At 41.3% G+C, this 27,871-nt stretch overlaps 2 protein-coding genes across 2 annotated transcripts; one reads left to right on the top strand and one right to left on the bottom strand.

The window, feature by feature from the left end:
* The first annotated feature begins 2,166 nt into the window (after positions 1 to 2,166).
* Positions 2,167 to 7,343, top strand: SLC25A6 (solute carrier family 25 member 6). The gene is made up of 4 exons (XM_032180899.1): positions 2,167 to 2,348; positions 3,149 to 3,635; positions 4,398 to 4,538; positions 5,019 to 7,343. Exons 1-4 carry the CDS (start codon positions 2,238 to 2,240, stop codon positions 5,174 to 5,176), a joined length of 897 nt encoding a protein of 298 aa, XP_032036790.1. The 5' UTR covers positions 2,167 to 2,237; the 3' UTR covers positions 5,177 to 7,343.
* Positions 7,344 to 7,469: 126 nt separating this feature from the next.
* On the bottom strand, positions 7,470 to 27,633 carry LOC116485928 (granulocyte-macrophage colony-stimulating factor receptor subunit alpha-like). The gene is given in 13 exon segments (XM_032182177.1): positions 7,470 to 7,712; positions 9,801 to 9,882; positions 10,477 to 10,496; positions 10,498 to 10,571; positions 11,194 to 11,323; positions 11,677 to 11,715; positions 13,658 to 13,797; positions 14,943 to 15,118; positions 15,205 to 15,334; positions 18,466 to 18,586; positions 19,587 to 19,720; positions 19,897 to 20,014; positions 27,538 to 27,633. Coding segments are annotated over 12 exon segments (1,203 nt in total). The 5' UTR covers positions 19,985 to 20,014; positions 27,538 to 27,633; the 3' UTR covers positions 7,470 to 7,643.
* Between the last annotated feature and the right edge of the window lie 238 nt (positions 27,634 to 27,871).

The raw sequence follows: 27,871 nt of genomic DNA on the forward strand, positions 1-27,871 counted from the left end.
TACTATAATTTTTATACACTTTTTTTTTGCATCTTTTTTCAACATATCCTCTTCTTTTTCATAGTCCACGATTTGGTTAAATGTTTCAAATGCAATTTATAGTAGTTCCTCCATATTTTTTGCTCACCTCTTTTCTTTATTGTCCACCACTTGTGTATGCGCTCTTTATGTGGTAAGAAAGTGTGTGGGCACAGCAGCATTCCAAAGTGGGGGTGGGCTGACTGCCACTCTAGAGACAGGGTTGAGCCTGAGATGCAGGAGGTGCCACTCCTCTGCTTCCCATGAACGATTTTCTTCCCGTTACCAACCTGTAACTGATTCCTGGGATTTCTTTTCTTGTCCTTCCTCCCTCACAGCAGTGCTCCAGTTCAGCCCCAGGGCTTGTTTTCTCCTTAGTAATTAAGTGAATGAAGATCATCACATTGCTGTGGTCTCCAGCCACAGGGCTCAGTCATTTGTAAGCCTCAGAAGACTGAGGGCTGTGGAAGCAGGCTGCTCCTCAGGAAGCACATTGTTCTCCTATCTACATCCGTTTACAAGGATGGGCTGGAAGGGCCATGACACCAAGTATTCAATAATAGACATCGTGTATGTGTGTGAAAATCAATGATAAAAATCACTATTTCTTCAGCGTAACTGAGTTTATCACCACTGGTTTACCCTCTTTTCCCCTGCATAAACTTGTTAAACACTGCTATCTCATAAAATGCATTAAAGCATTCACCTGTGTAGTATGGAAATATTAACTGTTAAATGAAGCCAGGAAACAGCACTATTGTGATGGCGTAGTCAGGGTAGGAAGAACTAGAGCAGAAGCTTGTCAAGATCAAGATTCCTCTGTGTTCTGTAAAGTTTCTGGAATAGACAGCTGCATAAAAGCACGAGTTTCATCTGTGTTTTTTTGTTTGTTTGTTTGTTTTTTTATCTCAGCTATAATTGGAGAAGAGATGTGGGGACACCTCATTTGGTTTAAGAACATCCTCCTCCTCCTTTTTAGCCCTGTGTAGCTCTTATGAAAGCAGATAGCAGAATATGAAATTTTTCAGTTAAAGAAAACTAAAATTTTAGTTAAAGAAAAATAAAACTTTCAGCCTGGAGAAGAGGAGGCTCAGGGGTGACCTTATCGCTCTCTACAGGTACCTTAAAGGAGGCTGTAGCGAGGTGGGGGTTGGCCTGTTCTCCCACGTGCCTGGTGATAGGACGAGGGGGAATGGGCTAAAGTTGCGCCAGGGGAGTTTTAGGTTAGATGTTAGGAAGAACTTCTTTACTGAAAGGGTTGTGAGGCATTGGAACAGGCTGCCCAGGGAAGTGGTTGAGTCACCATCCCTGGAAGTCTTTAAAAGACGTTTAGATGTAGAGCTTAGGGAAATGGTTTAGTGGGGACTGTTAGCGTTAGGTCAGAGGTTGGACTCGATGATCTTGAGGTCTCTTCCAACCTAGATGATTCTGTGATTCTGTGAAAATAAAATAAACAAAGCAGCACAGAAACGAGGAAAAGAATGATGCTAAAGAGGAAACGAGATTTCCCCCAGTCAGATGCATCTGAGCTCCAAGGTGAACAGGACAACCACTGACTAAACAATTTCTTATCGCAAAGGTTTCATACATTTCACTTTCATTTTGCAAACTGACAGCACCGGAGTCCCAACGAGCGAAATTCTTTTCTCGCCAGCAGGAAGTTTTATGGGGAAGAAAGTCCCAGCCTAGATAACTGCGTGCACGGGGTCCGGGGTACGAGGGGTCCCTTCGGCATCCCGGCTCAGGACACTGCATAGCGCACACACACACACCCCTAACCGCTGGTTTCGGGCGCCTCAGCCGCCGCAGCTTTGCGGTTGGGCCGCCAGGTCATCCGTGTACCAACACGGCCGGCTTTATTCACGCCTGTGGGAAGCGCCCGGTGAAAGCGCGGGCGGTTACGGGACCTAACGCAGCGGAGCGGCCGCTGCGCTCCGCCGGGCCGACGCGGCGCAGCCCGACTGGCGCCGCGGGGAGGGGGGGGGAGGGGGTGTAAGGGGGGAGCAACGGCCGCCCTCAGCCGGCTCGGCCCCGCCCCTCCCGCGGCTCGGCCCCGCCCCCGAGCGCGGCTGGCCCAATGGGCTGCGAGGCGGGGGGCGTGGCCGGCGGGGGCCCGGCATTTAGCTCATGCGCGGCAGCGGCGCCGCCCTTTCGGCGCGAGCGGCGGCGGCGTCGGTTCAACCCCCCCCTCGTTCCCCGGTGCGGTGCCAGCGGCGGCCATGGCGGAGCAGGCCATCTCCTTCCTCAAGGACTTCCTGGCGGGCGGCGTGGCCGCGGCCATCAGCAAGACGGCGGTGGCGCCCATCGAGCGGGTCAAGCTCCTGCTGCAGGTCGGCGGCGCGGCCGGGCCCGGTGACCTTCCCTCCTTCCCTATCCTCCGCGGGCCTCAGGCCGTTGGCAACCGGTTGGGGGGCGGTGGGGTGGGGAGGGGAGCGCCCGTTACCCGCGCGAGACAAAGGCGCTGCCCCCCCCCCCACCCTCGGGTGGGGAGGGGGGGGGTAGGGGGTGGTCACGTGGGCGGTGGTCGCGCGCGGCGGCGGCGGGGAAGCCGGTTCCGCTACGCGGGGGCGGGGCGGGGCCGGGGGAGGGGGCGGCGCGCGCTGTCACTTCCTCGCGCCGAGGGCGCCGGGGCGCTGGAGGAGGGGCGGCCGCGCGCCGCCATCTTGGGCGGGCTTCACGTGACGCCGCGCCGCGGCCGCCCGTTGGCTGGGAGGGCGGGCGGCGGGGCGGGGCGGCCCCGCGGCGCCCGGCGTGACCTGGGCGGGGCGGCCCGGCGCCACAAGGTGACTCGCGTGACCTTCGCGGCCGGTAACGGGCCCCCGGCGGCCGTTAGCTGCCCCCCAGCAGCGCTGACACTTATCGGGGCAGCCCCTCTGTGAGAGGGCTCTAACATCGGTTTTCAGTCTTAACATTCATGCTGACCCAGAGGGTTTTTTGGACTTTGAGGTTTTTCTAAGCTTGTTATCAGGGCAGGCTTACTGTGGTAACCACAGACTCTGTCTCCATACCCAGCTGCTGTCAGGCATTCTGGCTTGGCAGCTCTTCCTGTTACGCTCCAAACAAGCTTAAGCCAAGCCGCAGTGCAGGCCTGCCAAGGCATTGAGTCAAAAATGCGTACTCTTATTTGCAGGTGCAACACGCAAGTAAACAAATTGCTGCCGATAAGCAGTACAAAGGCATCATCGATTGCGTAGTGCGTATTCCAAAGGAGCAAGGAGTACTGTCCTTCTGGCGAGGGAATTTGGCGAATGTCATCAGATACTTCCCAACTCAAGCTCTCAACTTCGCCTTCAAGGATAAGTATAAGCAGGTCTTCCTGGGAGGAGTAGACAAGCACACTCAGTTCTGGAGGTATTTTGCTGGTAACCTGGCCTCTGGTGGTGCAGCTGGAGCCACTTCCCTCTGCTTTGTCTACCCCTTGGATTTTGCAAGAACCCGCTTGGCAGCTGATGTTGGAAAAGCTGGTGCAGACAGAGAATTCTCTGGTCTAGGGGACTGTCTAGTCAAAATCACCAAGTCTGATGGTCTGCGTGGCTTGTACCAAGGGTTCAATGTCTCTGTCCAGGGCATCATCATCTATAGAGCTGCCTACTTTGGAATCTACGATACAGCAAAAGGTAAAATTTCAGGAGGGAGTTGATGAACCTATTTGCAGAATTGTATTGCCTGTTTACGTCTGTTCTCGCATGTCACTGTGTTTGCTGTGTCTGTAGTTTACGTAAGTGTGGGGGCAGAAGGGGGTGTATTGGTCAGCATTAGTGTGACCTGCCAGTGGTACTGTTCAAAGCCAATCTTCAGGATGTATTGATAATACAGGCTGCTTTTGAATTTTCCTTTTGTTTTACTTGGAGTTAAAAAACAGCAGGTTTTCTTTATAGCAGTAATGTTTGTTGGTAACCATACACAAATATTGTAAGTTTGGTTTTGCTCACTGAGTGGCTGTAGTTACATCAGACCAATTTGGGCGTGCTTAGCAGAATCGGTTTGAGCAGTGCTTTCAGAAATCATTTGTTTAAGCTTGACTTCTGGGTGTGGGAATCATTGGTGTGTATAGTTCATTAAAATTTATAGGGACAATGAGTTACTCTAGTGACCCTTATTTCTATAAACACCCAGGGAATGATTAAAACACTTCCGTGCCAGTCTGAAAGCATCTTGGTGCCTAAATTTTGATTACTGATAATATAAAATACTGTGGGTTTCCATGTGTTTTTTTTTTTCTACATAGCCTAAGTGTGCTTCAAGTGTATCAAGTGTCTTGTTGCAGCTTAAATCATAGCTTTACAATGTTTTATAAAAGCTAGAAAAGTAGCTGTTGTAGTGCAGTGAACTGGAGGAGGATGTGGAGGATAAAAAGCTAATTAGTTTTTTTATTGCAGGCATGCTGCCAGATCCCAGAAATACTCACATTGTTATCAGCTGGATGATTGCACAGACAGTGACAGCTGTGGCTGGTGTGGTTTCCTATCCTTTCGATACTGTGCGGCGTAGGATGATGATGCAGTCGGGACGCAAAGGAGGTAGGCTGTTACTCTGTGTGGTTCTTTACGCAGCACTAACAAGATGGAGTTCCTAACGGTCATCCCTCAGCACTTCCAGTTCCTTATTGCATAAGTTTCTGTTAACTTTAATTACATTTAAGTAGTACGAGGCAGTTGAGTAAGGCTCACAGTTTGTGGTGTTTGTGAGGAATTATGCTGAGGACTTCTCTTTGTGGAATATGAATTGGGTAAATGGGCTGGCTGTTTACAGTGGCAAGCTAAGTGAAAGCAATGAGTTGACAGTATGAATGCCATAAGAACACTTCAGATTCTTTTGTGACATAACTTTTAATAACTAGGCAGGCAGGTAGCAAGATTTTCTGTTGCCTGAGCTAGTATTGTGGTAGTCTTAAAGCAAGGTATGGGACATGAAGTAGATAGGGAAGTGAAATGGCAGTTGCTAGAGACACCTGAGGTACAATTACAGGAGCTAAAAATCACTTTGCTCTTTTTCTACAGCTGATATCATGTACTCTGGAACGATTGACTGCTGGAGGAAGATTGCAAGGGATGAGGGAGGAAAGGCGTTCTTCAAGGGTGCATGGTCTAATGTTCTCCGAGGCATGGGGGGAGCTTTCGTGCTTGTGCTGTATGATGAATTCAAGAAAGTCATTTAAGCAGCCTAACTAGAATTTGAAATCAAGTTGAGCAGATCATGTAGAATAACTACCATTATGGACCATTGACCTTCAAGAAATTCCTGTGAGTCTTATTTATCGGAGCCAGATGATATTTGTAGATGGGGCTAGAAACTGACATAAAGAACTGATCCATTTCACGGTAACCTGTGTGAAGACACTGAATCTGGCAGTTCAGTGTGGTGACTTGTTTCAGCAATGAGAAATCAGCGTCACTGGTTCAGGGTCCAAAGTGGCTGGGTCCAAGTTAGGTAGAAAAGCATTGTATGCCCATGGATCAGTCCCCAGTTTCAAGTCCTATCTGTTTTAGGACCATAAAATTGTCTTTGAAAGTACTTGCTAACAAATCATTCTTTTCCACTTGTACTGAAGCACTATGTACCATTTTGCACAGCTGAACATCTAGCAATTTTGTTCTTAAATTGGGGCATTCTGCTGTAAAACAATAAACATACTTACTCTGTCTGTGTTGAAATTATTACATCGAAGCTGTGGGAAAGCCTCTTTTCTCTGAAAACTTGTTTTGGATAATGGTTCATCTGATACACTTACACTGCACTATAACAGAATAAGCTTGATTTTATTAAAATAATTGAATGTGAGACCTTTGAAGAAAAAAGCATAGGTTGTACTAATAGAAACCACTCCCATTCTTTGTGCCTGATTGTGTATGATGGGCTGCTGCAAGTGGCTTTTTGCATGATTCTTAGGAATTGATTTGCAGCTTTTCATGTGATGTAAAATGAGGGTTTTTCTGTTGTAGCACTTCAAGAACCCAAAGTTGCAAGGGCTGTCAAAAAGTGATGTTCTTGCCCTTCGCAAAGCAACTTAAAATGGAATATATATATATTTTAAGTTAATATAGGAAGCAACGCAGGACATTCATGCAAAAACCCAGGAACCCAGTTAAATGCCTTTAACGTTTGAGTGACCTGTCTATTGTATTGTTGCTGCTATTTGGAAATGCTGATATGCCACTCAAGCGTGTGTTTGGCCTGATCTCTAGCAGTGGTCAGTACCTCTGTGGGAGATAGATTTAATCTGAAATGAAGCTCAGTTTTAGAGGTGCAGTTAGGATATGTGACAGGGAATATGTGTGATCCTGTGTAGCTTTAAAATAGAGGTAACGGTAGGTCAGCCTTCACTAATAACTGAATAATGTCTACTTTCAAGGATTGTCTGAAGACTAGAAACAGGTAGTACATTACCTCAAATGGCAGTATGAGGAATTAAGTCTGTGATCTGCATATGTGTATACAATCTTGCTTTTGTACTCTGTAATCTACAAGGATGTGGGGAGACCAGTAAAGGAAGAAAAGGTGTTCATCTTCCAGTCATGTTCTTAAGAACTTGCCCTGTATCTGAAAGAAACTATGTCATTGTATGAGTCACTGAAGGCTGACTGAGCTGAGGTTTTTTTGTGCCTTCTGAGGTTGCTACTCAAGATGAGGTATTTAAATTTACTACGTGGCTTTGTCTGATTATTTGGCTCCAACATGATGTTCCTTGGCACAAGCACTGCTTTCAACATCTTTATATGAATGTAAGTACATTACATAGCTACTTTGTACACAGGCTAATGGCAAACCTTATGTACCTACTGCAGGTGTTTTTTTATCTTGTTCAGTCATGGTAGCACTCTTGTGATGTGAGCAGGTCATTTGATGTTGACCTTGCCAATCAAGCTGCTGTTTCAATTGTAATTATATTGATTGGGGGGGGGGGGGGGCAGGGAAAAGGTTGTCTGTATAAATAGATTGCATTGGTTTACTTTCTACATCAGTGGCTTGGAAGGTAGAGATAAAGCACCTTGCATAACCTTACCGTGAGTGCATGGTGGCCTGGCTTTGTGAGGAAGAACCAAGCATGACAGTTACTTGAGCAGTTCTTGAACAGGGGGATGACAAATCTCATCCCCCCACTACAGAATTTGGTTTTAACCAGAGGAAATGGGAAAAGAAATCTATGTAAGAGTGGGTTGTTCTGTAAGTGGAACTGCAATTAGCTGTGCTGTGCATTTCAGCATGTACTACTAGGTGTTCATTTTTCTAGTATTTTGCTTCCCTTAGTCATGCAGCAGCAATTCTCAATGTGATTATACGGTGTGGGAACATAAGAGGCAAATAATAAATGACTTTTAAAAAAAGCATTTGTTTTCTGCCTTATTGAAGCACATCTTTAGTGAAATGTGTTTATTTTGAAAAATACATTTAACAGAGAAAGATCTGGAATTTTACATATAAAAGCAGGAATCTAAATCTAAGGCCTGTATTTTAAAAAGCTTCCTATTCCATTTTATTTTTTGTTTGTTTTTGTTTTTAATGGGGGAAAATTTCATAGGTGTTCATTTCTAGTCTATACTGTGAGGAACACCTTAAATGCTTGTAGATTGTCATGATGCATGATTTTGTGTTGAAGAATCCAAGTCTGTTTTCTTTTTAGAAAGTTAGGTCATCTCTTCAACCATAGTTACTTCCTTAGTACAGTTTAGGCTGGATGGAAACATGTTCTCTGCCTAAGGGAGAAAATTCATTAGCCTTTAACTTGCAGTAAGCTACAGATTTATTGTTGTAGAGCAGGGAACATTCAGAAATACTAGACACACCTTTCAAAGGCATACTGGTTTTGCTATTCTGATGCATAAGAAATGCTTGCAGTTGCAGGGGATAAACAAAGAATGACAAAGTGAAGGCAGATCACTAAAACAAAATGAAGGAACATTGTCTGAACTGTGTAGAATATTACCCAAATAAAATGGGAAAGCAAACACTTTAAACATAAATGTGAAGGAAGCAAGTGCAAACTTGGTGCAGAGTTTACAGTTATAAACCATGAGTTTTTTCAATGATCTAGCAGAAAGCTGTGTCAAGAAGCAGGACAAACAATGAGAAGATGTGAAAAGGTCATTAGAGGAAGGAGGGACAAAATGAGGAAATACAGGCATCAGAAAGGTGAAGCAGAGGACCACCATAAATTTAAAAAGAGTTCATAAATGTATTAGACCTAAATGCCAGGAATATGTAGTCCTGGTATTCAATTAGATGGGGAAGTTCTGAGAACATATTTTTGCTCTATCCTTTTTGAAGGATTACATCATTCAAGCATCTTTACCAGTGATCATCTTTGGGAAGAAGAGATGAAACTAATTTTTAAGACTAAAATAGGCAAAGAAGAGCATAGAAGGTGTTCAGCAGGTAAGAGACTGGGAAAAATACCTTCACAGGGTTGGCAGCTGTGAACTTGAACTTTGGCAATTAGTACTGATCAGCTGCTGTCTGCGTGGAAGTGCCCATGCCACAGTTTATGAAACCACATCCACAAAGATAACCTGGGCTCTGGGTGGTGTTTGTGTTATTCCAGTAATACGAGCACAGGGATTTTGAGGTCCCTCAAGTTTAGCGTAAACATCGAGATGGAGGGTCTGCAAGATTTAAGGACTACTTGCTACTTTACTAGCAAATACCAATTTATAATTTGGTGGTTTGTGAACTGCTGATCTGCAGCCTTTGCTCTGGTAGCTTGACAGGAAATGAGGTATCAGGCTTTTGTAACGTACGGATGAGAAAACTCACCCAAGTTATATTGCTGTCTACCTAATATTAACCCCAAAGCTGGTATCTATCATATGTAGGTCAACCTGTTGGTATATGGTTACCAAAACAGGTGTGTCAGTAACAGTAGCTTTTAGGAGCCTTTGTGAAAGCTTGAAGGAAAAGTTCTCACTTCTCAAACTTTATTGAGAAAGGTGTTGCCTGTTGAACTTGTAGGCAATAAATAACTAGCCTCATTTAGTGACTTAAATATCTATAGCTAATTAACACAAGGCGGGCATTCCATCATGCAGGAGCAGTGCAAGGGACTCTTCACATGGACCAAGTACAGGAGAAACATGCATGGTTTGAGTTTGGTTGTCAGGACACGTGAACAGAGACTGGGAGTGTTAGTCATTGTTGACAGTGTTCAAGTACATACGGTACTGTAAACAGGAAAGGAGTAAGGTTTGGAAGTAGTGGATTTTAAATTCAGTAAAACAGACTACTTTGACAAAGATTCTGAAAGTAAGCGTAAACATAACATGCAGTCTAAGGATGCTATAGAATGTCAGTTGAATGCAATTTGCCCAAAAACGTTGAATTGTCGTTAACTAATCCTGTGCTGAAGCAAAGGGAAAGACCAGTTAAGTTTCTGAGACTCTTTCCAGCCCTACTTTTTATGATTCAATGTAAAAGAGTTTTCATAAGTATATATCAGGCTTTATATATTGCAAATATGCATTCATGATCACCAATACCAGAAAATACTACTGGCAAATGCTTCCTTGATTTGGTTATTTTCAAACCACAAACAGTAACCTTGCAAAATCAGTAAGTACAGAAATTACCAATCTGTTAAAAATAACTATGACCTTAAAATACGATGCAAACACACACAAGGTAATCTCTGGACTCAGCACTCACAAAGAGTATTTCTAGTTTCAAAACAACATACTTTGCACAGGATCAAGTTAGTTTTTAATGGAATTTGGCTCTCATCTTTATATGCTAATTATTCGAGCTTGTGTGTTTTAGTTAGCAAATTTGACTAAATAAATGAGAAAGCATACCTGGATATTTTCATCATGTGATGTGTTAAATTTGTCTCTTGGTTGTGGAATAGGAGGAAATACTCTTTTGAAACTGCAATACCTTTGGATACAAAATGGGATTGAGAATAATTAAATTACTGGTAAATACCAGCAATATAACACAAACATTGTGTTGTACCTTAAGGATGTTATTTATTGCTCTACAAATCACTAAGTGAGAAGAAAGAAAATATTTTGTGTAGACTGGTGGTAACTTCTTACACTGATCACTTAAGTAACTTAAGCTTACTTTGTGACTAAAGCTACACTAAATAATTTATTAAACTGATTTTCAGTAACTCACCTGGTGTAAATAATTTTCTTCCACCACTATGTGAGAAATTTTATCAAAGGACACATTCATTTATACTGCTTCCTTGTTGTCTTGCACTACGTGAAGTCAATGATTGTAAAGTAATGTCAATGTTAAATACTTAAAAACAAAGACTTTTTTTTTTCCCCAAGGTCTGCTTGCGTCAGTCCCTAACTTCATCAGTCTTTCTCCCTTTTTCGCTTGTGATTTTGTGTGCCACAGTGCCATCCCAAACAATACTGGTAATAACACTTCATGATATTGATAACCAGATTCTTGAAGCTTATAGAGGTAGGAAGAATGTGTTTCACAGAAATACCTACGTTAATAAGATTGATTTACCTTTTGCAAAGAAAAAAAAAGGAGCAGTGTCACTACGATTGTTCCAAGTACTATCAGAAGTAAAAGCACAACAAGGAAGTAATCTTTCTCTTCACCTGAAAAATCCAAGGGAGAAACATCATAGTGTGCCCAAAATCTATTTTTGTGACTGTCGGTAATTAACTCCAATTTCACCTTAACATCTTGAATAATCCAAAGGATTTCAGCTTGGCATCTGATTTAAAATATCTTAAAACAAGTTGAACATGTAAACTGTGGAGATCAATTAAAAAAAAAAATCCAGAGAAGGAGAAAGTTGCAGGATGAAAAGCAGAGACAGTTGTGGAACTAAAAAAATAACATTTAGGAAATGATGAAAAGGATTCAGAAGGAAGAGGATGATTGTGATAAAATCTTCAAGAACTTAAAGGAAATCTCAGAGCTTCAGGCAGATGATAGTTTGTGTCTATCTCAGCCAGTTCCTATAACCCTGGCATCTGACTAATAGCTGTCTTCACAATCACAACTGCTCACAGGTTGTTATCAGCCTCCATTTCGCAGTATTTGAGCATCTCTTCTACGTTAATAGTTTCTACTGTGTTCCTTCCACGTCATTGAGTAAGAATCAAGATTTAGTCATATATTTAGTTCAAGATTTAGTTCAAGAGAGAAAGGTTTGCAAACACTGTAATAATATATATATATATTATATATTATATATATATTCAATGGGCTTACCAAACTCTATGGGTTCACTCCATTCACCCCAGCTTCTATTTACAGGACAGTTTCTTCCACGTGCTCTGATTTTCAGAATGTATTTTTTTTTCACGTTATAATTTTTGAATTCGTATTTGTTTGCGTTTACCTAAAATCAAAGCATTTAGATGGTGTATTTCATTCCAGAGGCAAATATTAATAAAGTTTGGAAAACTAATTTGTATGATTTTGTAGGTACACGGTTGTCAAGTGTTCTTTTCTCCAAATTTTAAATTCTGATACATTAGTTCGTCCTACCACTGAGTGTTTCTGTTGTGAAGTTTAAAGTTGTTGAGAGATATTAAGAAACTTACATATGAAAATACCACAGAAAAATATCTTCCTGAGTTCTTATGTTGATGCAAAAGCTATAGTTCCAGAAATAACTACTGTTCTGTATAATAGTAATTTACATGCTAAAGAGGGCAGAAGTGCAAATATGTATAGGGTAAGAATACTTACTGTTACAGGAGGATCCTTTTTATCTTCTTGAGGCTCATCCTACAAAACAAAGATAAATCTTTATTTTTGTGATTTTCTTGTCAAGTAATAATGTTTTTTCCTCTTTTGTTCTCCGGTTCTCACTTATAAATATCATAAGTAATTATAAACTGGAAAGTCCAAATGGAGATTCTGCTCCAGTAACATCTCAGAATATGGCACTTCATTCAGAGTTTTGGCTTCCTCCTTTCATTTTAGAAAAGGAAGAAAACATGAATTTGGTACAGGTACTATAAGGTAGCTGATTAGGAAAGGTGCCCTCCTAGATCTGATGCTTGTGAACAGAGGTCTTGTGGGTGAAGTGGCAGTTGGTAGACTTGTTGGCCATAGTGACCATGAAGTAATTGAGTTTAAAATCTTTGGCAATCTTATATACACCCTCTAAACATAGCAGATCTGGAAGATGTGTTTTCTGCTGTCTTCTTGATAACACGGCACAAAATTGATGTGAACAGCAAATTTCTTCTTCCAATCAAATTCTGTTAGACAAATACTCACACATTCATTTTCTATTAGACAAATACTTACACATTCCATACAGTTAAAATTTACTTAACAAGAATCAAATATTTTCCATGACCAAAAAGCCTGAAAATTTTTAAATATTTAAGACAGAAACAAGCATAAGTGTAAAAATTAGGAAACAATATCACCTGCAGTGGTTTTAGTAAGGATCCCAGAAAGCATTGAAAGGTGAGCTCCTGGAAACATTTATGACATGTAACATCAGGAGAGTTGGTGTTATGGAAAAGTGAATCCCACCCATTCCTACTGCTACAGAGAAAAGAAGAGCTGACATACGTTTCTTTAAAATAAACATTGAGAATATTGGTTTAGTCTTATTTCTTTTCGAACTTGTGGGTTCAAGAAATTTTTCTGAGATCTGTGGAGGAGGATCAGATACCTCAGCCTCTTGTCTGTTGTACTTGATGGATACCAGACGTACTTCACCTGTGGTAAATTGGCACGCTCTGTATTGCCCTGCGTTTTTCCTGTGGTTACCATGGTAAATTGGTAGTACTCCTGCTATACAGTAAGATAATTCCCAGCTCACTTTGGGGAAAATATCTACACATTTACATCTGAGTTAGCCATCTTATGTTCCTCTTATAATCAATGGAAAGAAAGAAGCATTTTAAGGACACAATCTGTCAAATACCTTAGGAGGTGAAAAATACCATATCTGACTGAACAGAGAGTAGAGGAGAACTTACTGAAAAGTAAATGCATCCTTTGCAGATGTCTGCCCTGGGCCTGTATTAACTTTCCCTTGAGTTGCTGGTATCTTTTTTTTGAGGAATAGCTTCCTTTTTCAGTAGCTTCTGATTTCAAAAGGTAGGTTCATATAGAAAAAGATGGATTGTGCAGAAAGATGAGGATTGGGTTGTCCTAACCAGAAGGAGAACAGTGCCTGAGAGAAGGCTGTCAAAGAGTGTGACATCACGGGGGAGATGGTGGAGGAGATGGGGAAAACAGCCCCATGTGCTGAAACTCAGAGGCAGTTGTGAGTTTTCCAGCATCTGCAAAATGCCATCAGGGTGGTTGAAGCTGAGGTACCCTGTGAAGCAGGTTGAGCATGAGGGGCCCTGGCCTGGCCTGGAGGCTGGTGCCAAGGAACAAATCTCATTTTGGATCACTGGGCTGCAATCATATGGTCATCTTCTGTGAGGAAATGCAGGACAGCATCTCAGGTGCTCTCCTAGTCTTTGGACAGAGACCCCTCATAACATTTCCCTTCTCTCTGTTTTTCTGCTATGCCAATCTCATTAGTTTGAAATAAGTTCACGAGCAGTGGGAAATTAGAACATCAGGACCAGAGCCAGAGGACACTACACAGCTTATGAGAGAGAAGTTAATAAGCAAAGGAAAGAGACTATTGCATGCTATGTAAGTACATGTAGCTAGGTATGGTGCCAAATTCAAAACAAGAAATTGTTTTTACCTTATTTTGTATGTTAATTTCATACTCAAAACAATGTTCAGGTTTCTCATAACTTGTACGGGGTTTTTGCCATGTAATTGTGCAACCTGCTGGATCGATAGTACAGTTGACACTGACATTTAACGGAGGAGTGAATCTTTCTGGAATGGAATGAAATGAAAAAATTAATGTAGACATGGTCTGTAATCAGCTACAACTCATTCATAGTAAAATGCATGTGAAGCTGAGGCAGCTTATAAATGGCTGTGCACTACTAATGGTAACAAATACTATCTGGTAAACAGAAGTAATACACAGAGAAAAACTAGAGAATTTAGTGCTACAGCTGTTGGACATTGAAGTAACTGAAGTTCATGCAAAAAAGTGTATGAAGGATTTTGCATAATTCATAAGTCTGCAGTGCACCATTTTCTTCTACATCTAAATTTCACATTGACAATGCAAGTCTCCATAGGAAAAAAGAAGATGGAAATTTTTATCCACATGGTGATATTCATGTAGAAGATTGAGTCATCTGAATCTGAGTGCCTATAATACAGCTGTCTACAGGTGACCTGGGTATCTAACCACTACAGTCAGCAGAGACCTCATCAGTAGTGCCTACAGTGCCTGCAAAGCCCCCCCATGGAGCAGGTGTGCTCAGCTGAACAGCTCTGGCTTTCCAGCCTGCACTGACTGCAGGCAGGAGTCAGTTGCTTGGACTGTCCTGCGCTGTGGTTTTCAGACCACATGTGACACTCACAAAGACCCTGGTCTCTCACAAGTCCTGAACACAACTGCAAGCCTTGTGGATGTCTGAGGGCATCTTGAGTGGAACCAGGAGCATGTTTTAGAGAACTTGACCACCTAGCTCGCATGTAGGTATCCACTAATACAGTCTTAATATGCATTTGAACCCTCCCTCTGGCTTAGGACACATTGCTCTTGCAGCTCTCAGTGCATTATTGGGATGGTGAAATGAGCCCACCAGAAAGCTGACTTGAAAGTTATTAACATTGCATTTCATCACTTGGGTCCATGGATTTGTTCACACTCTTCTCAAAGCTGCTGTTGCAGTCTCTGTGTCTGTTCAGTGTAGTAAATTTTGGAAACATATCTTGTCAGCTCTCAAGAACCAAGTTTGAACCACTGTATAGAAACCTGTAGTAGTTATGCACTTTTATTTTCTTCTTCTTTTTTTCTCTTCAGAGAGAAATTCCCCTCTCCCCTTCCCCCCCCCCCCCCCCCCCCCACTTTTTTTTAATACAGCAGTAATATAATAAAATAACATTGGCTGTGTACTTACCAATATTATACAGAGTTATGTACTCATCATAGAACTGGATCTGGGAATCGTTGCTAATTCCATACACCAGAAAATAAGCAGTTTTTCCTTCAATCATCACATTTTGGAATCTGCATCCTGTGTGCATGCCATTTTCACCTTCAATGTAAAGCTCACAGCCTGACTCGTTCTCATCACTGTAAAGGTATTTGAGTAAAAAGTGAGCAGTGAGATGTGTTGAGTGAGAATTCAGACTTTCCAAGACTCAAGCAGGCTTACTTACCTTGAATTCTTCCAGTAGAGAAAATATTGGGTATCTCCTGGAGCATTCCTGCCTGCCTGCCAAGTGCAGTTCATGAGAGAAACATCATAAATCACACAGGAGAAGTTTTCAATGGCTGACCCCTTTTTGCCTGCAAACACAGCAATCTCTGTTAGGAGGAAGAACTGTGTGACTGCTCCAAGACAGAGGGATGCATCCACATAGCAGTGGATGTAATCTTTCTGGATTTTAGTAAGTCCTTTGGTACCGTCCTTCTCGGCATCCTTCTGGATAAATTGTCCAGTTGTGAGCTGAACAGGTTCATGCTGCACTGGGTGATGAACAGACCCAATGTCAGATCTCAAAAGGTTGCACTGAATGGGTCTACATCTGGCTGGTGGGCAGTCATTATTGGTGTTCCCTCAGGTCTAGGGCTGATTGAGTTCATTTATATCCATGATCTGGATGCAGGAGTGGAATGCATCCTCAGCAAGTTTGCTGGTGATGCTAAATTGGGAAGTGTTATCTCTCTGGAGGGAGGAGAGGCCTTGCAGAAGGATGTAGATAGGTTGGAGCACTGGGTGACCAGCAACAGCATGTAGTTCAACAAAGGTAAATGTTGAGTGCTGCACCAGGGATGGAGTAATACCAGACACTGGCACAAACAGGAGCTGAACGGCTGAGGAGCAGCTCAGCAGAAAGGGCCCTGGGGATGCTGGTGACAGCAGGCTCAGCACAAGCCAGCAGTTTGCTCTGGCAGCCAGAGGGCAAACCACATTTTAGGGTGCATTAAACACAGCATAGCCAGCTGGTCAAAAGTGGTGGTTCTCTTACGGGATTTAGTGTTTGTGAGGCCTCACCTTGAATACTGTGTGCAGTTCTGGGCTCCACGATATAAAAAAGAATAGTAAGGTACATGAAATATTCTTATATTCGAAGTATTTATATTATATATCTTATAATACATATATTAACATATATATTACAAATTAAAGTATTTATATTATATATTTCAAGAGATCTTATTGCTCTCTACAACTACCTGAAAGGAAAGTGTGAGGAGCTGGGTGTCGGCCTCTTCTTGTAGATAATTAGCTATAGGACTACAGGGAATGGCCTCAAGTTGTGACAGGGAAGGTTCAGGTAGGAAATTGGGAGTCATTTCTTCTCAGAAAAAGTGGTCAAGCATTGAAATAGTCATGGTCCCTGGGGGTGTTTAAGGAAAGGTTGGACTTGGTGCTTAGGGACATGGTTTAGTGGGTAATATTGGTGGTAGGGGGATGGTTGGACCAGATGATCTTGGAGGGCTTTTCCAAACCTAATGATTCTACGAAAGCATCCAGAGGAGGGCAGCAAAGCAGGTAGAAGGGCTGGAAGGCAAGTCCTATGAGGAGAGGCTGAGGACACCTGGGCTGCCCAGTCTGGAGAAAGGAGGCCGAGAGGCGACCCCAGGGCTCTCTGCAGCGTCCTGAGGAGGGGAGTGCAGAGGGAGGTGCCGGTCTCTGCTCCCTGGGCACTGGTGACAGGACACGCAGGAACGGCACAGAGCTGTGCTGGGGGGTCAGGCTGGGATTAGGGAAATCTCTTTACTATGAGGGTGGTCAAACCCTGGAACAGGCTTTCTAGAGAGGTGGTTGCTGCCCCTGCCTGCCAGTGTTCGGGAGGCATTTGACAATGCCCTCAGTAATGTGCTTTAACTTCTGGTTAGCCCTGAAGTGGTCAGGCAGTTGGACTTGATCATCTTTGAAGGTCATTTCCAACTGAACTGTTCTGTTCTGTTCTGTCTTGGCACATGGTTGGATATGCTAGTTACACCTGCATCTCCAACCAATTATTGCTTAGGTTAGCAGTGACAGTTGAGAGAAAACTGCAATCGCACTGTATTTTGCCTACCTCTGAACTGTGAGACTTGGGAAAGGAGAGCATTCACATTGGTAAAGCAAAGCCCATGGGCTTTTAACACTATCGTTGGTGCTACAGAGAGAAGTATTTCTCATTCTGTGACCAACACTCGGGAACCCTCTCCTGAGGTGCCTCCTGATCAAGCTGCCCACTCACTAGAGCTTTCCACCCTGACATTGGAGAGAGCAACTTTGCCCTTTCCTGGAGCACTTTCAAGTGGGGATCTCCTTTCTTTGGAGGCTCCCTCGCAGCTACGCTGTGCAGGCATGCTCGACCCACTTCTTCCTTCTCCTTCAGCCAATTCTCTGCTTAATTCTGCGGTGTGCCCCAATTTCAGCAAAAGGGTGGGGCCTTCCTCCACTTCTGCTTCTGACGCCCTCCAGCGCCCCGTGTTGAGTGTGCCTCAGGAAGCAGTGGGGATTCCCTTGGGGAACCTGCACATGTGGACGTGAGGTCTGACTGGGGAAGAGGTTTTAAAAGGCAGCGTCCTGTTTTCACTCTGACCAGCACCGTGAGAAAGTTTCCTCTGTGGAGTCCCCAGGAAAAGATGAGCAGGGCAGTGCCTTCGCTGCTCAGATATGAGCAGGCTGCACATCCTCTCTGTCACATCTGAAGCATCCCAGCTGTGCACAGCTGCAGAAATACTGGTGACTGAATGATTTTAATGGAGAATACTGAGTTCAGAAGGAAGTTGAAAATGGGCCATAAAGACGCCAGGTTTGGACTTATGAATCTTGGATCTGCCTAAATCCCACTTTGGGACTTATGCACAAATGGGACAGACACAGAATATTTCTATCTGTGAACCATTATCTTAGCACAATGGGTGGATGCCAGCTGCGGGAACCCTACTGTGTGTGAGAGCCAAGGTCAGATTAGGAGATTACTACATTCAGTTTGCCCCCATCTGCTTATCACCAGCATTTCCTTTCCTCTCTTCCTCCCATTTTATGGGTTTCACTGTTCTCTAGACTGTGCCTTTTGCTAGCACTGTGGTCTGGCTTCTGACAAACCCAACACAGCCCAGCAGAAAAACATTTAATAAAGATGCAAGCACTAAGATTCAGACTCATAATAGCCAGAACAGTCACTTGAATCCAGTCCTAAAACCACTGTAATTTAGTGACATTTTGGAGCCCTAGCAAGAAAAAGAATAATGTAATTACTGATACATTTTTAATAATAACTCTCTTGCAGAAGTGCAGAAAAGTCATTAGAGAGCAAATAATTTTAAAAGATTTGAAAATAAACAAAGAAACAACCTTTAAAAAAAAATACAAAGGAATAGTTAATTACTATGTAAGGAATTGTTTTCTATGGCACTGTTTATCTTTAAAAGAATGCAAAAGGAGAAAACCTTACCCAGCTCATAAGCATTACCTTCAGGGATAAATCGGCAATGTTTTGAGATGTTTGTATTTGGTACTTCAATGGTAAAGTTTATCCCTCTGTGCAGAGGTAGATTACCTTCTATTGCAAACCCGCAATTTCTGTTCTTCACCTGAAAAGTAACAAGTTGATACCCTATTTGTCTGTTTTTCCTCTGCTGTGTTAGATGGCACTGACTCTGAAAGCGATAGTCAGCAACAAGTCCTATGACCAAAATCTAGTGTGTATATATATCTACGCATATTTCAGTCTCAGGAACTAAATTCCTCTTTTAACACTTGAGGGTAATATAGAATGAAGACGAGTCACTGAACGTGTAAGTACACAAAAAGCTTCCTACACTGGTGTGTGACTATTAGAGAAGGCTAATATTACCCCATAAGAGAAGATGGTGGCTAAACTGGTAAACCAAGATGAAATTTAACCCAGAGGATCCTGGTTAAATAGAAGTCCTCAGCTGGTCTCCCCAGGGCTAAGAAAGGTGTCTATGGCATTAAGCTTATAATCTTCAATAAGAGTGTGGTGTTACTGTAGTACGTATTTCCAATTAAGCATCTCCTTTTCTGTGCTAAATAAGCCTTCCCTCTTGCCTCCTCCCTCTCCACCCAATCACCTTTTCTGTTCTGAGAGTGTGAGCTTATAACAACATGTCCTAGAGGCAAGATCCAGTTTACTGGGAAACAGGTGAAGATCTTGAGATGTTGAACATCAATATAGTATTCGGGGAATTCACTTTTCATCTGAAGGATCTTTTTCTCTCTAAATTATCTAGGCACCTCACTTAGTCTCACAACCTCTTTTTTGTGGCATAATGATTTTTCAGCATTTATATTCCTTCTCATACTTCATTGTAGCTGCACTTCAGGCTATCATCTCCTACCCACTTTGGTGACAGAACTTCGGTTCTGTAGTGTGCACAAGGTACTTTTCTTCCAATTAATATGCCCTGGTGTCAGTGGTGGCTTTTCATAGCTCTTGACAGATCAAGCTGTAGACTGCAAACAGTCACTTATCAGATTTTACCTCCAACTGATCCATTTTTTAAAGGTAAATGTAGTCTATAAGAGGTAAAGTAAAAGGTATAAGTTTTTATCAATGAATAGCAAGTGTACCTGATTCCTTCTATGTCCATCACTGCTGATCATCGTACAAGTATAACTAGGGAAATTCTTGCTACTCTCCCAGGACAGCTCCATTCTTCTCCAATTCCATGTCAAGTTTGTGATAGGTGATTCTTTTGTCTCTGCTGAACAGATTCCTAACAGGTTAAAGAACAGGTTCAGTAAGGACATGCTGTTATTGAGTAGAGAGGATAGTATCTGCCAGACCTAAGATGACTATTGCCACCTTAATTATAAATATCTCTAATAAATGAGGAAGTAAACCCTATTTCTCAGACTATGTCTGCAAAATCATACTCACGCTCCATACGCTGGGGGTCAGCATGCAAGGGATGAAATAGTGTCATACACCACCAACTCATCCAAATGAGTCCAAGAGTATCAAACATCTTTCCTTCTCTGGAAAGAGGTAATGAAGCCTTCAGGGAAAAGAAAAATAAAATAATAATAATTTAAAAAGAGTGATAACAAAGAACACTTTTTTTTTTTTTTTCTGCAAAGCTTCATTTTCTTCATGAGAAGTGTGAAAGAAGTTGTTAATTCACTCCTAGAACATATTCTTTAGAAAAACCAAGCAGAAGTTGTGCTTCAGGACTTCTGGTAGGCACCTATTCTTTGAAAGAACGGAACAGACTCACTATCAGCTATTACAACACAGTGATTTGAGATGGAGACACCACAAGTTATGACACATCCACTCAGTTTTCAGTGCAGAGACCATGACTTCAGCTTGCTCTCAATATCTGTCCTAACCATACCATCAAAAAGTCATGTTCTCTTGCTTCCCTATCCTGTGAATGACCCTGCCAATTTTCCTATGCAGCACTCCTGCTTCTGCTGTAAAGTGAACACTGGCTTTCAGCTGTTTGTTGAAGGCACCTTTTGGAAAGTGGACAAATTGTTTTTTGGCTCTGTCAGGCTATGGACGATTGTCTCACTTCTCCGTGAGTGCTCTTTTAAAGCCGGCATCACCACCAAGTCAGTTCAAAGCATCTGCCTGCCTCCTGTCAGTATCTGAGGTGTGCATGGAAACACCCATGAGATATGAACTACCTAAGCAAAGCAGGAGGGAGAAAGGCTTTGTCAGGTTTTGGAAGGAATTAAATACTGACCTGCTTGCTTACTTTATTTATTTATTTCTGACTGTGGCAAATCTACAGTCTTGCTTGAAAAGCTTTTCAGGCTGATTTCAAGATTTCATGTAGGAAAGAAGAAAGCATTAATAATGCTTGGAGCATTTCCCTGAATCACTTTTTATAATTGTTATTATTATTATTTTTAGAAGCAAAGGGTATTTCTGTTTTTGTGGGTTCTCTTGTTTTTGTTTTCTTGTTATTTACTATAATCCTTTTTTTTTTTTTTTTTTTTTTTTTTTTCCTGACCACAGGTCTGCTTTTCCATTTTCCTGAATGTCTCCAATAGAAGCATTCATCATAAAGCTGAACATTTCTGTCAGTTCCTGATTAACCTGAATGAGCTTTATTTCTTTATTTATTTGTAGTTGTTGTTATTTACTGTGGTCCCTCACTTTTCACCTGTTTTCACAGAAGACTGAGTATAATAAAGAATCATAATTGTTAGGTATAGTTTCCTGCATCTCTATCACTATTAAATATGATACTTTTTTTTTTTTCTGCACTTTCTATGTTGTTCATTTGTTTTGGGTCCAGAACTTGCTGAAGCTTACTCTGGACTCAGCTGAACCTCTAGAATATCTGCTTTGTAATCAAAATATGAAGATATCTCATAGAACCATCTCCATAATAATTTTAAACTACACTGATGCACAATTTAACCTGGGCTACAAAATACATTTGAGAAGCTGGGAAAAGTAATGAACGTACCTAGGGCCTTGATGAGACCCAAATCAAAATTAGCAGAAGAATATGTTTCTGAGTTAAATGTTTTTTTTTTGGGGGTATGATCATTACATCAATCTTTTTATAATCTAAATATATTACACTATTTCCCTGATTTTTATCCAATTTTTTATGGATATACAGACCAAATGCTCATAGATGAGAGAGATATGTGACTCCCTGTGTGAGAATGTATTTATGCTTTAATCAGATTTTCTTATCTATGTATTTTATATTCTATTTCTACAGAATAATAATTTCATAAGGTCTTTACATATGCGTGAATTGTTTAAGCTCCCATTACAGGCATTGGAGATCTGGCTGAAATCTATTCACTGCTTCTGGTACAAGTAAATAATTTTTCAGTTCTTGTTTTAAATCCTTTGATTATATGCAGGTCTTTTTAACCTTGTTGATGTTTTTCTAATATTTATTTATTTATTTATTTATTTATTTATTTTGCATATCTGGTTTTCTGTTTCCTTCTGCTGAGCGTCTTTAATTTTAAATTATTTTTTCTTTAATTTTTAATTTCCTAAAGAAAAGCAGCAACCAAATTTTATACCTAGCTGGGTCTCTTTTTTGCCTACTTTTTTTTTTTTTTTTTTTGTCATCTCTTACAGAGTGTGTGAATATTACCTTTGGTAGAGCATTATACATACAGAAAGTGGAAGGATAGACCTTCCCAATCAGGCTGTGTGAATGTAGAAGAGGATCTGTATTGCTGTTTCGCTTTATCAAGGTACTTCATGGCTTTGCTTTCATGAGCAGTCCTCTAGCTCAGGGTCACTGATGGGAATCAAGAAATATCTTTTCTTTTCTTTTCTTTTCTTTTCTTTTCTTTTCTTTTCTTTTCTTTTCTTTTCTTTTCTTTTCTTTTCTTTTCTTTTCTTTTCTTTTCTTTTCTTTTCTTTTCTTTTCTTTTCTTTTCTTTTCTTTTCTTTTTTCTCTTCTCTTCTCTTCTCTTCTCTTCTCTTCTCTTCTCTTCTCTTCTCTTCTCTTCTCTTCTCTTCTCTTCTCTTCTCTTCTCTTCTCTTCTCTTCTCTTCTCTTCTCTTCTCTTCCTTTCTTTTCCTTTCTTCCTTTTCCTTTTCCTTTTCCTTTTCCTTTTCCTTTTCCTTTTCCTTTTCCTTTTCCTTTTCCTTTCCCTTTTCCTTTCCCTTTTCCTTTCCCTTTTCCTTTCCCTTTTCCTTTCCTTTTTCTTTTTCTTTTTCTTTTCTTTTTCTTTTCTTTCTTTTTCTTTTTCTTTTTCTTTTTTCTTTTTCTTTTTCTTTTTCTTTTTCTTTTTCTTTTCTTTTTCTTGTTCTTGTTCTTGTTCTTGTTCTTTTTCTTGTTCTTTTTCTTGTTCTTGTTCTTTTTCTTTCTCTTTTTGGGAAAGCACCAGCACCACTTCCTTTCACTATGACCAGAAGTTGTTTTTCTGTTCCTTTCTATGTTAAGAAGCAATGGCAATTCATGGTATTATTTGCTTTAGTATTTCCTAGTAGTGTAATTTTCTAGTAGCCATTTTCTTGATTGTAGGCATTTCTAAGGCTAATTCTAACACTGTTAGATAAATTCTTATGAACTCAGGAGAAGAAGAAGTTTGCTAATAGTTTGTTACTTGTCTGTCTTTCTAGATTAATTTTTATGGTCATTTCAGAAGAAGACATGGAAATAGCTTAGCATGGCCTGTCCATTACAGTCTCCAGAAATTGAGGCAGGACAGAGTGACTCTTCACTGTAGCCTGATGCCTTTCTGCTTATCTCTGCAACATCAATCGTTTCTTTGCAAATCATCCTGCTACAGTGAGGATGTGGCCACAGCTGCTGGGAAGTGATACTGAAGAATCTTAAGCGCAAACTGTACGGAGGACCAGCACTGAAATGCTCTGCAAGATAAGGGTCTCAACACTTATTCTACTCTTCCATGCTCTCAGTGATCTCCTCAGAACTGCGCACAGGAACCTCAAGACCTCCTGTTCTTTTTATATAGCCATATTTTTCTCGGTTTTGTGCCTTCTGTTTAATGACTCTTAACCTTTCATTGTTCTTTTCCTCATCCTACCCTCAATTTTAGGTGTTTGCTTCCTTATTCTCTCTCAACTCTCTGGTCTCCTTTCCTTTATCGTCTTTGCTTCATTCTTCTTGTCATCTCCTTCTGTCTGTTCTTGTGACTCTTGGGCTTTCAAATTCTTATGAATGACAGCAGGCCCATTCTGTAAATGTTCTCCATGTTTTCTCATGGAAATGCTCATTTGATCACTGATCTGATCACTGCCAAAGAAGTCATCTGCAGCCCTTCCTGCTTAGAGGAGTGCTTGCTGGCACTGTTGTGTCCAGGATCTGGACTTGTCGGTGAGCTTGCAGTAGAAGTAGAAGTTGTGTTTACTCTCCTCATAAGAAATGTCCCTTTCCATTGACCAGAGCACTGACGGAATTTGCTTCCCAATAGACTTGTGTTTCACTGTTGACTGACTTTTAAAATAAATTACACAAGAAGAGATTTGGGTTGAGTTATTGCTGTGTTCTCTCCATTGCCCCACCAGGTTTGAAAGTACCAACACATAGCCAGGTCTCCTGAATTTTCTCTGGGTTGCAGGCAGGGTGAAGGATAGAGGAGCTGCAGAGAGACTTAATTCAGTTGCCTTGCTCTTCCATACCTTCTGCCTGGCAGCCAAGCAAATGGCTCCAGCACCACATCTGCAGGAGCTTTGTACTTTCAGGACCTGCATCTTCTCCCAGATTGATGTTTTGCAAACAGGTATGGTTAAACTCTCTCTGCTCTCAACAGACCTCAGGGTGTCAGAAGAAAGGTGTAGTTATCTCAGACTGCTTGGGAGTGTTATTTGGAGGATCAAACTAACAGGAACAAGAACATGTATAAGTAGTGTTTCCCTCATTCTTAACTCTATGCTTGTTTGTTTGTTTGTTTGTTTGTTTTGTTTGTTTGTTTGTTTTTCTTTATTTTTTCCTCCTGACCAGCCTTACTGGTGCCTTGGCCTTTCAGCATGTGGCTATGCTACTGCATGGGGGAGGGATGCAGAGGGAGCTCAAGAATCTGGTTTCCACACTCCTCAGTTCTTAGGTCACCCCCTAGCTCTCTCCAAGGCAGATTTGCTGTAAGACTAACCTAAGCTATGTGGATATGAGCTGGTCAGTGCTACATGACCCTGGAGCTATGAAAAGCTCTAGCTTTCTTTTCTTTAGATGTATGGACATAGACTATATGGTTAATTTTTCACTAGCAAAATCTTATCAAGGAAAACATTTAAAATACTGCTAGGCTTATTATCTAACATTACCAGATGTATGATTTGACTTACTCAGAAATAGTGATCATATCCCTGGTAAGGTGGATTCTTTCATTGTATGCTAGTGAACTTGAGCATATTCAATCCTTTATAGCATGGGCAAATGCAGTATGCTTTGGAAAGATCTTAGTACTGACATGCCAGAAGGAAAACAAGGTCACATTTAAAAGTTGTGGCGTATCTGTAGCAGTTTTTACAGAAAGCATCAATTCAATACTAACTTAAACACTCTAATTTCTTACCCTATTAGTCTGTACAGGCTGTTGTCTTTTCTCTCAGGGTGTGAGTGTAGGAAGCTACCAGAAAATGCCACCTGAGACCAAGGTCCCTTGGTTCTAATTCCTAGCTCTTCAATTGACTTTATTTTCTTGAATGGATCTGGGAAAAGCACTCCTGCTTGTGACACCCTTCTAGAGATGAAAATTTGGATTTTACTCTCTGGGTGATGTGGACATAAATTGATGCTTATACATTGTGGACATATGGAGAGCACCATACACATGCTAAGCATACCCAGAGGCATAGAAATAGGGATAAAAATAGGGCAACACACACAAGGCAATTAAATATTTACCTCACATTGATACTTTAATTAAGCTTTTCCAGAACCAATTCGGTCTCTAGGTCAGTATTTTCATTTTTTGAGATGGTACGAAAGTGGGAGAAGTGATATACCACTATTCTGTTTTGCTTCAGAGAGTCCAAGACAGGCCAGATAAATGGACTGACAAGTATTTCATAAATTTCATTAAAGGAAAATGAGCTCTTGGGGTTCTTGCACAGGCTGAGGATGTTTTGCTGGAAAGCAGCTTTGCAGAGAGGGCCCTTGGAGTCCTGGTAAACAACAAGCTGCCCATGAACCAGCAAGTGCCCTTATGGCAAAGGCAATCCATAGCAACCTTGGCATCAGGAGTAATGATGCCAGCACTACAAGGAAGGTGATCCTTCCTCTCTACTACAGGTGAGGCCCAACCTGGAGTACTGTGGCCAGTTTGGGCTTCCTAGTACAAGCAAGACATGGACTCAATAAGTCCAGCAAAGGACCACAAATATGGTTAAGGGAGTGGAGCAGCTTTCATAAAAGGAGAGGTGAAGAGAGCTGGAACTTCATTCTGGGAAGATGAATGCTCATCTTCATCTTGAGGATCTTATCAACTGAGAGGGAGCCAGACTGCTTAGTGGTGCCTAGTGACTGGACAGGAGGCAATGGGCACAAAATGAAATATGGGACATTCCATTAAAACACAAGAATACACTTTTTACTTTCAGGGTGGGCAGACACTGGCAGAGCTGCTCAGAGAGGCTGTTGAGTCCTCAGTCTCAGAGATATTCAAAAGCTGACTGAACACAGCTCTAACCAACCTGCTGCAGCTTACTCTGCTCTGAGCAGGGGGTGGGACTGGACAGTTTCCAGAGGTGCCTTCCTGCATCGACTACCCATGTTCTTTATTTCAGGATTCACTTTGTGTTTTTTTTTTTTTTTTTCCCCAAGAAACAGAAACCCACGTATTTCTAGTTATAATAATTAATAGAAAGGGTATAGAAAAGAACATTTATTTTAGTTATTGCAAAATAAATGCCAGATAACAAACGTCAAATTGTAGAATTGTAGAATGGTTTGGATTGGAAGGTACCTTAAAGATCATCTAGTTCAGTCCTGCTGCCATGGACAGGGACACCTCCCACCAGACCAGGTTGCTCAAAGCCCCATCTAATCTGGCCTTCAGCACTTCCAGGGGGCATTCACAGCTTCTCTGGGCAACCTGTTCTTGTGCTTCACCCCTCTCTCTGAGTAAAGAATTTCTTCCTTATATAGAATCTACATCTTCCCTCTTTTAGCTTAAAACCTTACCCTTGTCCTGTCAGTACAATTCCTGGCAAAGAGTATGTACTGGAACACCAGTAGAAGGTCTTCCCAGAGCCTTCTTTTCTCCAGGCTGAATAGCCCCAGCTCGCTCAGCCTGTTTTCATAGGAGAGTTGCTCCAGCCCTCTGAGCATCTTTGTGGCCCTCCTCTGAACCTGCCCCAATTTCCTTCTTGTCCTGGGGTCCCCAGGGCTGCAAGCAAAATAAACTGTTCAAGATAGTTATGATTGTCCAAGAAGTGATTGATTTCTTTAAGCTACAGTAATTTCTTCCAATTAAAGTTTCTTATGAACAAGACGAGTTCCATGCATACATACTGAAATACTCACCTGTGCAGAGGCAATTTCCATGCTGGAATATTTCTTGATAACCTCCTCAGTGAGTATGCTTTTTTTGTTTGTTGCTTGCTTGTTTTGGTTTTAGTGAGTTAGTTAGTTAGTTTGTTAGTTTTTAATTTTATCTGGATTAAAAGGGCTGAAGTGTGATTTTTTTTTTTTTTTAAATATCTGTTAAATAGTACTAAGCTCTACAGAGATACTACTGCACTCTTACACAATCACACATCACTGTAATGTAAGTTTTAATCACCACTAAATTCTTATGTTTTGTTTTTCATTTTAGTTTGCCCTTTTAATAAATACAGCAATGGATATCATAGACATTTCATAGTCTTCCCTGAATCTTGCAGAAAGCTCTAGATGTTTTATATATATACAAATTCATGTTTTTAATCAAATAGGCTTATGCATCACAAACATTCTGCCTAGGTTTTCTTAAGCAGTAAACTAATACAGATTTTGTACATGTTGTATTATAAGTCAACCTAATTTTATCCTTGGCAAACATTTAGATTCTGTACAAGCTATTTATTTATTTTGTGGCAAAATAAAAAAAAAAAAAAAAAAAAAGAATAGAGAGTCACCTACCTCCTCTTGAAAAAACCCTCCTCCTTTATTGTGTTTGATTATGGATCGGAGCTGCAAAGACTCTGTGTTTTGCTTTGCCACTTTTTAAACTGCAAACAAATGTTCAATTGCAAATGTTGCAAGTCACAACGTTACTCAGATTATCATTTCCCCTACTGCGTTTGAACTTCCTTAAATTTCCTAATTTGCAGATGCTAATGATTTCACATGAACTGATCACGCAACTAACTCTTCCTTCCTGCTATGTTGGATAAGCTAAATATTCATAGTCACAGTGTGCAAACTAAAATACACAATAGTTGTGAACATGCTCACAAAAATACCCCTCCTATAA

Source organism: Aythya fuligula, chromosome 1 (genome assembly GCF_009819795.1).
Source record: "Aythya fuligula isolate bAytFul2 chromosome 1, bAytFul2.pri, whole genome shotgun sequence".
NCBI classification, from domain to species: Eukaryota; Metazoa; Chordata; class Aves; order Anseriformes; family Anatidae; genus Aythya; species Aythya fuligula.